This window comes from Lissotriton vulgaris, chromosome 3_1 (assembly GCF_964263255.1).
Source record: "Lissotriton vulgaris chromosome 3_1, aLisVul1.2, whole genome shotgun sequence".
Taxonomy (NCBI): Eukaryota; Metazoa; Chordata; class Amphibia; order Caudata; family Salamandridae; genus Lissotriton; species Lissotriton vulgaris.
The window spans coordinates 429,525,519-429,534,353 of NC_141689.1; the positions used below are offsets into that span (position 1 = coordinate 429,525,519).

Consider the following 8,835-nt stretch of genomic DNA (forward strand, 5'->3'; position numbering starts at 1 on the left):
TAGTGAGAACAAACTGTTTGCATCCAACTCTAGTAGATCAACAGCCATTCTAAAGTTTTTAACCAGTTGAGAGAAGTCATTGAGATCTCCCAGCAGTTCTCTTTTAATCACTTCTCTCAGGGAACCATTTTTTCCTCTAACCAGACAGGCTACCCATCTTATAAGGGCGATCAGCCCCTGCACCCAACCACTTCTCAATCCAAATTCTAACCTGCATGAGCTGTCGGAGCAGGCTGTATTTAGGGATGTTATTTTCCTTAAGATCTTTCCTTCAACTTTCGACACAAATCCCCAATGTTTAATATCCACTAGTTCAATCCCATAAAGGAGAGTGGCAGGTATCTTGGCTTTAAACACATCAAGGAACAATTTAAAGTGTCTTTTCCCTGTAGCATTATACATAGAGCACAATCCCATCCCATGCGATAACGCTTTACGAGAATTGTGCTCTATATGGGCAGTATCACTTATGTTTGCTGTAATTATTTTCCCTAAAAAGGTGTAAGTTTTAACTACCTCTAATTTCTGTCCTCCCAAAATCCAGTTATAATTTGCAGACCTGCATTTTTTCTTACCGAAAATACACATAATCTTGCTTTTAGAAGCATTGATCTTCATAAAGTGTTTATCTGCAAAGAGTGATAAAGCATGCAGGCGACTTGCCAAGCCTTTCGGTGTTAAATCAAGAACAAGTATGTCGTCTGCATACATTAAAACAGCAATCGGTACTCCTCCAATTTTTGGGGCTATTCCTCCACTAGATGTTACTTGGGACGGTAGGTCAGCTGTATATAGGGAGAACAGAATAGGTGCTAGTATGCATCCTTGCTTTAGTCCATTCTGGGAAGGGATTAATTGGGAAAGCCCCCTTTCCCCACCCAGCAAAAGTTTGCACCATGTGTTGGTGTGAAGGGATTTTACCAATTCTAACAAGTATGCTGGCATTCCCATTGTGGCAAGTTTTTCCCATAGCGTTGACCGATCTACCTTGTCAAATGCAGTTGAAAAATCAATAAATGCCACATATATTCCGCCTCTTCTAACTCGAACATATTTATCTACAAGAACCTGTACAGCTGTTAAATTATCCAGGGTTCCATGCTCTTTACGAAAGCCTGTTTGCTGCATAGGTAAAATATCATTTACGTCTATCCATTTCATAATTAGTAATAGCACACATTTAGCAAAGATTTTGCCTATTGAGTCTAAAAGTGCGATTAAGCGATAATTCTTAGGGTTATCCCGTTCACCCTTTTTAAATAGAGGAATCAGAATACTACCCCTCCAAGAATTGGGGACTAATTTAGTAATAAAACAGCTCCGAAACAATGGGAGTAATATCTTGCTCCATAGAGTAACATCCTGCTTAATCATAGTCATGGGCAATTCGTCTGGGCCCATAGCCCCAGAACAACGCATACTTCTTATCACAGCTGCTATAGATTCTTCAGTGGGAAGATCTATATACTCATCTTTATTCAGGATAGGTACCGAAATGTTATCTTCCACTCCATTGGAAGCGTAAAGATTAGAGATAAATGCCATCCATACTTCCTCTGCTATGGTAACTGGAATCGGAGTAGTTCTTGTTCCACATCCTTTTCCTATTACAGACCAGAAGTCTCTAGAGTTATTATGGACAGATGCCTCTCTTAAACATATCCATAATTTATCTTCTTTTTCTTTCTTTAATTTAATTTTCAATCTATTCCTCCTTCTTTTGAGTAGGGCTAAGTTTCGCTCGTTTTCTCGAGTTCTATTTAGGTAGTTTTGCCTAACGAGTTTATTTACTTCTTTATTTAATGTTAGCAATAGAGGAGGAGGGCGTGGAGGATTTTTAGGGTTACAGTTTGTCTTTGCCATCCTTCTTAGTTTCTGTGATAACAATTCAAACTGAAGGAGTTCTGCACCTTGCCAATCCTCTAGTTCCAATATGGTTTGGGCCAAGATACTTTGAACATTCTTTACGGATCTAGAGTCCCAAAAGCATCTGCCTCCATTGCACTTAATATTAAATCCTGTATTACTCAAAGACCAGGATTCAGTCGCCATGGGTTGGAGGGAAATTGTTAGATTAATAATTTTATGATCGCTCAATGTAGAGTTTAAGGTCACAATATCCTGAATAAATGAGTAGGTTTCATAGTCTGTGATGATGTAATCTAAAATAGATTCACCTTTGTAAGACCCATGTGTAAACTTAGCTGGGACATCAGAGGGCATTCTGCCATTAACTATGAGCCCCTCTACCGAGCTTAATTCCTCTAGTAACAGTTTTCCTCTTTTGTTGGTTTTTATTTTATTGGGAAAAAGAGATTGAGGAATATTATACGCTTCTTCCTTTGTCTTATTTCTAAATAGCTCTAGGCTTATGTTGGAGACTTTACAATTCAGGTCACCCATAAGGAGAATATAAGGAGGGGCAGGCCCCTCTATCAACTGTTTTATATATAAGAACATTCGCTTTAAAACAGTGCTAAATTTTTGTTCTGGGGGTATATACGCATTTACAATCACCAATGAACTTCGAGGACTCTTTAAAACTAAATTGTTAATGGATATTACTTGAAAAAGTTTACTAGTATCAACATGGTGAGAGAATTGCCATTGAAAAACATTAGATAAAAAGCAGACAATTCCCCCTTTTGCATGACCTCTATGGGATGGCGTAGCTGGGGCCTCAAAGACAAAATAGTCTTTCCCCCCATATTGTATATCTTTACACCATGTTTCTTGGATACACAATATGTCAGCGTTTAGAGAAAGAAGGTAGTTCAATTTCTCGGGGGAATTGTATAAACCTGCAGCATTCCAGGAGATGATATTAAGTTGTCTGTTAAAGATGCTGAAATAAGCATTTACTCATCGAGGTATTACTCGATAATGCTCCAGGTAGCCAATTCCATTTCTGGGGGTCATGACATTGGGATGAGTTCACATTCTCATTACGTGTTTGAATCTTAGACACCATACGCTTTCCCCTTGATACACAGATTTTTAAGTCATTATTATTAGCACTCAAGACATGTTGATTAATACCCAAAGTAGTTGGTCCTTCTCTATTATAAAAACTAGTAAATGGTAATACATCTATACCTCGACATTGAAAAGCTTCTGCTTGTTGTAATACAATATTAGAAATTATTTTTGAGCAGAATCTAACCCTTGCTCGTTGACCATTCTCACAATTTACAATTGAAACCAGATCAATGTCACTAGACTGAATTAGTTTTAAGCTTTCAATATCTTTGAGACAGCTAAGCAACCATGACCTGTTTAGATTTAGGTCAAAATCAAACAATGGTAAAAAGTCCAATGTCAGTGTATCCATCCATACTGGAGCAGCTTTTTGTAGCACATTAATTGGTTCTGGTGGTACTTCTGAAGGCAATTGAAAAATAGGCGCAGATGGATTAAGTGACCTTATTACCGTGGTTTCCTTACTTATGTTTTCTTCTAATGGGACACAAGGTTCTGTCTCATTAATCTCTGAACTTTGTCTTCTTCCTTCAGTTTTTTTGGCAGCTGGAGTGACTTTCACAGACAAGGTGGGGGCACATTCCTCTGCCACTATCATATTAGTGTTTACTATGGAGTGATCTGAGAATTCTAGCTCCTCCAAAGCTTCATTTACATGTTGTTGGAAAATAACTTGCCTTTGACGTCTTCTTGAGTATTTGCGAACTGGCTTCCTGTTCTTTCCTTTATATTTTTTGCATTTACCCTTTTTGGTACCCTTAGTGTCATGACTAAAGATGGGAAATAACGCATTTCCTGTGGTTTGGTTGTTCACTAGACAACCATTTTCCTCCTTTGTTTGACTCTTTGATGTTGTATCGGAAGTGAGGCGTGAGCTTTCATCCATCACTATAGAGTCACTTTGTTTCTCATTCGACTTTAATAGAGGGGATGGTAATAAAGTTTCGACCTGCTCATGCACTTCTACCTTGAGCTTTGGTCCATCCACAGTGTTTGCGCTTAACAGGTTATCTCCTACCGCAGGTATTTGGTTCGCAGAGGTTGTTATTAACATAATTTCGTCTTCCACATGATTAGGCTTTACTGGAGTAGTAGCCATAGCTTTTCCATTCTCCGCAAACTTTGACATTAGAACCTTCAATATCTCAGTTACTGAGTCCATAATACAGTCCGTACTCACAGCAAATCTTCCTAGTAACAGTAATATGGAGGATAGTAGGTCCTCAAGCGCTATTAAGGAGTCTGAGATGGGTTTTTCATTTCTTGGGAATTCGGTCTCTACGTAAGCACGAATCCCCGAAAGATTAAGGTTTGGGGATTTCATCTCGCTTTGTAAAGAAGGAGTATCATTTTGTGCAATGGATGGAGTACTACTAAATAATGTTAGTCCAGGTGGATGGGTTTTATTGGGAGTTTTATTTAATTCTGATTGATTCCCCTGTCTCTCATCCATATATCGGCCACAAAGTTCTAAATCAATACTGGACAACATAGATAGTTCCACTGCATCCTGTTCCATCTGTCCCACCTTCTTATTTATTTGAATAACTTCTTGCTTCGGTGATTTCAACCTAGAGAGCTCACTATCGGTAGAGGGTGGGATGATACTTGTTTCCTTAGAGATTAGAGGTAACCTTAAGTTTGAATCTTGCGACAGGTCAGAGTCTAAAGGAAAAACTATATGTGGGAGCAACCCCTCAACCTTTGGAGGAGTTTCCATTTCCTTTTTAGCCGAATTCTCCCAAATTTCCATTAGTTGCCTTTGGCCCTTTAGCAACAAGCTGTTAGCGTATTTGTTTTGCAATTGGTTCGATCTTCTTGATGTATTTGGCCGCCCTTCGAGTGTTCTTCCAGAACGTAATTTCCTCACTGACATAGTGCTCTTTGCAACTACCAATTAGTGACTTTCAGGTTAGACGCAAATTGGTAATTAAAAATAAGATTCAGTTAAGAAGATTAGAGATGGATTAACTTCAACTGTAATTAAAATCTGTGCACGTGTTTAGGCTACATAAGCCAGGACTAATGAGTGAATGTTCACAATGCCAAGATTCCTTCAACTATAAAGATAGAAGGTGTAATTGAATTAAAAGCTGAGTGTAAGAGATCGGGCCCAGCCCAGCCTACCTCGGCCTCTGAGGACCTCAGAGGGCCCGCCCTTTGCCCGGGCTTCGTCCGGGCGTCCCGCTCGCGTCCCGCGAAGCTGGGAGAGTGCGCAATTTCTAGCGCCTCCGGTGTCGGCCGATGACGTGGGGCTCCGCTATGCCCCTTGGGAAGTGTAGTTTTGCCGCTCCTCCACTCGGCGGCCAGATGTAGTTTTTGGCGGCGGGAGGGCGGGTGGTCGGTTTTGCGGCGTGTCCTTAGGCTTCTCCCCTCACAGGCACAACAGGAGCAATCCAATTATGGCAGGAATGGCAGACTCGCTCCACCGGGAGAGCGCGCAATTTCTAGCGCCTCCGGTGTCGGCCGATGACGTGGGGCTCCGCTATGCCCCTTGGGAAGTGTAGTTTTGCCGCTCCTCCACTCGGCGGCCAGATGTAGTTTTTGGCGGCGGGAGGGCGGGTGGTCGGTTTTGCGGCGTGTCCTTAGGCTTCTCCCCTCACAGGCACAACAGGAGCAATCCAATTATGGCAGGAATGGCAGACTCGCTCCACCGGGAGAGCGCGCAATTTCTAGCGCCTCCGGTGTCGGCCGATGACGTGGGGCTCCGCTATGCCCCTTGGGAAGTGTAGTTTTGCCGCTCCTCCACTCGGCGGCCAGATGTAGTTTTTGGCGGCGGGAGGGCGGGTGGTCGGTTTTGCGGCGTGTCCTTAGGCTTCTCCCCTCACAGGCACAACAGGAGCAATCCAATTATGGCAGGAATGGCAGACTCGCTCCACCGGGAGAGCGCGCAATTTCTAGCGCCTCCGGTGTCGGCCGATGACGTGGGGCTCCGCTATGCCCCTTGGGAAGTGTAGTTTTGCCGCTCCTCCACTCGGCGGCCAGATGTAGTTTTTGGCGGCGGGAGGGCGGGTGGTCGGTTTTGCGGCGTGTCCTTAGGCTTCTCCCCTCACAGGCACAACAGGAGCAATCCAATTATGGCAGGAATGGCAGACTCGCTCCACCGGGAGAGCGCGCAATTTCTAGCGCCTCCGGTGTCGGCCGATGACGTGGGGCTCCGCTATGCCCCTTGGGAAGTGTAGTTTTGCCGCTCCTCCACTCGGCGGCCAGATGTAGTTTTTGGCGGCGGGAGGGCGGGTGGTCGGTTTTGCGGCGTGTCCTTAGGCTTCTCCCCTCACAGGCACAACAGGAGCAATCCAATTATGGCAGGAATGGCAGACTCGCTCCACCGGGAGAGCGCGCAATTTCTAGCGCCTCCGGTGTCGGCCGATGACGTGGGGCTCCGCTATGCCCCTTGGGAAGTGTAGTTTTGCCGCTCCTCCACTCGGCGGCCAGATGTAGTTTTTGGCGGCGGGAGGGCGGGTGGTCGGTTTTGCGGCGTGTCCTTAGGCTTCTCCCCTCACAGGCACAACAGGAGCAATCCAATTATGGCAGGAATGGCAGACTCGCTCCACCGGGAGAGCGCGCAATTTCTAGCGCCTCCGGTGTCGGCCGATGACGTGGGGCTCCGCTATGCCCCTTGGGAAGTGTAGTTTTGCCGCTCCTCCACTCGGCGGCCAGATGTAGTTTTTGGCGGCGGGAGGGCGGGTGGTCGGTTTTGCGGCGTGTCCTTAGGCTTCTCCCCTCACAGGCACAACAGGAGCAATCCAATTATGGCAGGAATGGCAGACCCAGCTGGTGAGGCGAGCATGGAAGGGTACGCGTTGTGCCCGTTTCCAACTAGTCCACTACTATGTTCTCCATAGGGCATACCTGACCCCGGTTAAAATCAGGCGTTATTTTGCCGCAGCCTCGGCGGAATGCCCTAGGTGCCCGGCTCAGGAGGCGGACCTCTTACACATGCTATGGGCCTGTCCCGGTTTGACGGCCTACTGGCAGGAGGTGACGGCGACTTTAGAAGAGGTAACGGGGAGGCACTTATCGTTAGATGCGGCGGTAGGGCTACTGCACTGGTTCCCCCATACCCCCCGGAATAAAATCACTAGTAAATTTATAGACCTGGGGCTCCTACTGGCTAAGCGAGAGGTGACCAGGAATTGGAAGGCACGTGCTGGTCCTACGGGCTGCAGATGGCACGGTGAACTGTTGAAATGGGCGGCGGGTGAGAGCGCGCTGCGATATCAGTTGGCATGGAGGCAAAGCAATGAGAAGGCGCAGGAGGCCGCGTTAGAATGGGAAACGCTGGTGCAGGCCCTCAGGGATTATTGTACCCCCAGCGACTCCGAAAACGAAGAAGCAACTAGACCTGAGTCCCGTTAACCGCTAGCATTAACTGCACTATTACCTTCCCCGTGGGTCAAACAGTGGATCCTACAGTGATAAACTCCCTGGCGCTGTTGGTGGGGGGGGGGGGGGGGGGGGGGGGAGTTTCATAATGTCTAGTAGTTGGGGGGGGGGGTTTCCTTTTTTGTTGGGGGTTGGGGTTTGTTTAGAAAAGCAGATGACGGACAGTGTGTTATCCGGACCAGCTCCAGCACCCTACTGACCCCAGCTACCTTCACCGCCTAACCCCGAGAACACGGGCCGCTTGGCTGTACAGCATTACTATGGAAGGGGGTCGGTGGGCTGTATCTTGTAAGAGTTGGCTATAATTTGATGCTGGTCGTTACTGTATTGTTGTACTAATTCCTGCAATAAAAATATATTTAAAAAAAAAAAAAAATGGACATAGGCTATATTCAAATAAAGTATATACGTTGTTTAAAAAATTAAATATAAAAAAAAGTAGTCCCTTGAAAGTAGCACCGGCCGCGACCTGCGTGCTGACATCAGGAGCGCGGGGAGGAGCAGCGTACAGGAGCGCGGGGAGGAGCGGCGGAGATCAGCGCGGGGAGGAGCGGAGAACTTTGCCAGACTGGAGCAAGCTGAGGTACGTCAAGCGCGGGGAGGAGTGGTGAACTAAGGCGGAATGACCGGTAAACTTTGGCGGAGCGCGGGGAGGAGCGGAGAACTTTGCTAGACTGGAGCAGGCTGAGATACGTCAGGAGCAGGCTGAGGTACGTCAAGCGCGGGGAGGAGCGGTGAACTGGAGCGGGCTGACGGGTAAACTTTGGCGGACTGCAGCCCCATGTGGAATGGGTACATACTGGCTTTGTGTAGTGGGGGGTTAGTCGCCATGGCAGGTTATGAACAAGGTTTGCTTTTGCAGCACACAGAGAAAGGTCGTTTGCAGCGTCGGATGCGTGGCAAAAGTGTTAGGGAGCATGGCGTGTGTGGCTGATTGGGGGCATTGAAGGTGGCGGTGAACTTGGGCTGAGGAGGTGGTTGGTGCCTGGGTTTGGGTGACTGCGGTGAACTAAGGCGGACTGGAGCGGGCTGAGCAGTAAAATTTGGCAGACTGCAGCTGGGCGTGTGGAATGGGTACATAATGCCTTTGTGTCCTGGGGGTTGAGTCGCCATGGCATGTTATGAACGGGGTTTGGTTTTGCAGCGCACAGACAAAGGTCATTTGCGTTGCCACAGTGTTAGGGAGAAAGCCTGATTGCCCCCGGACAACGTCGGGACGGGCTGCTAGTTTTGTTTAAAACCAATTATAAAGTCATTCAGCTTTGTAGGAAGAGTTGACAGTTTGTTGAAAATGTTCATGCAGGGACAGTTTGTTTGGGTGAATGTGGTTTCAGTCTGGATTCATTTGAACAGGGAGTTTAGCTCCCCCAGTTTATCATCAATTCCAGTCACAACAAGCCTCCACAGATAGCTGTACCCTGTTTCCAAGGGATACACATACATTGGTTGGGATTTATTGTTGAGCCCCAC

General features: G+C 46.4%; 1 protein-coding gene across 1 annotated transcript; it reads right to left on the reverse strand.

The window, feature by feature from the left end:
* Positions 1-1,677: 1,677 nt before the first annotated feature.
* LOC147726597 (uncharacterized) lies at positions 1,678-6,749 on the reverse strand. The gene is made up of 2 exons (XM_086962953.1): positions 5,409-6,749; positions 1,678-5,182 (listed from the first exon to the last, which is right to left on the reverse strand). Exon 2 carries the CDS (start codon positions 4,853-4,855, stop codon positions 2,837-2,839), a length of 2,019 nt encoding a protein of 672 aa, XP_086819079.1. The 5' UTR covers positions 4,856-5,182; positions 5,409-6,749; the 3' UTR covers positions 1,678-2,836.
* Between the last annotated feature and the right edge of the window lie 2,086 nt (positions 6,750-8,835).

What these genes read in the sequence shown, in the direction of transcription:
- LOC147726597 (XM_086962953.1), bottom strand. Translation starts at nt 4,855, where the DNA reads ATGTCAGTGAGGAAATTACGTTCTGGAAGAACACTCGAAGGGCGGCCA.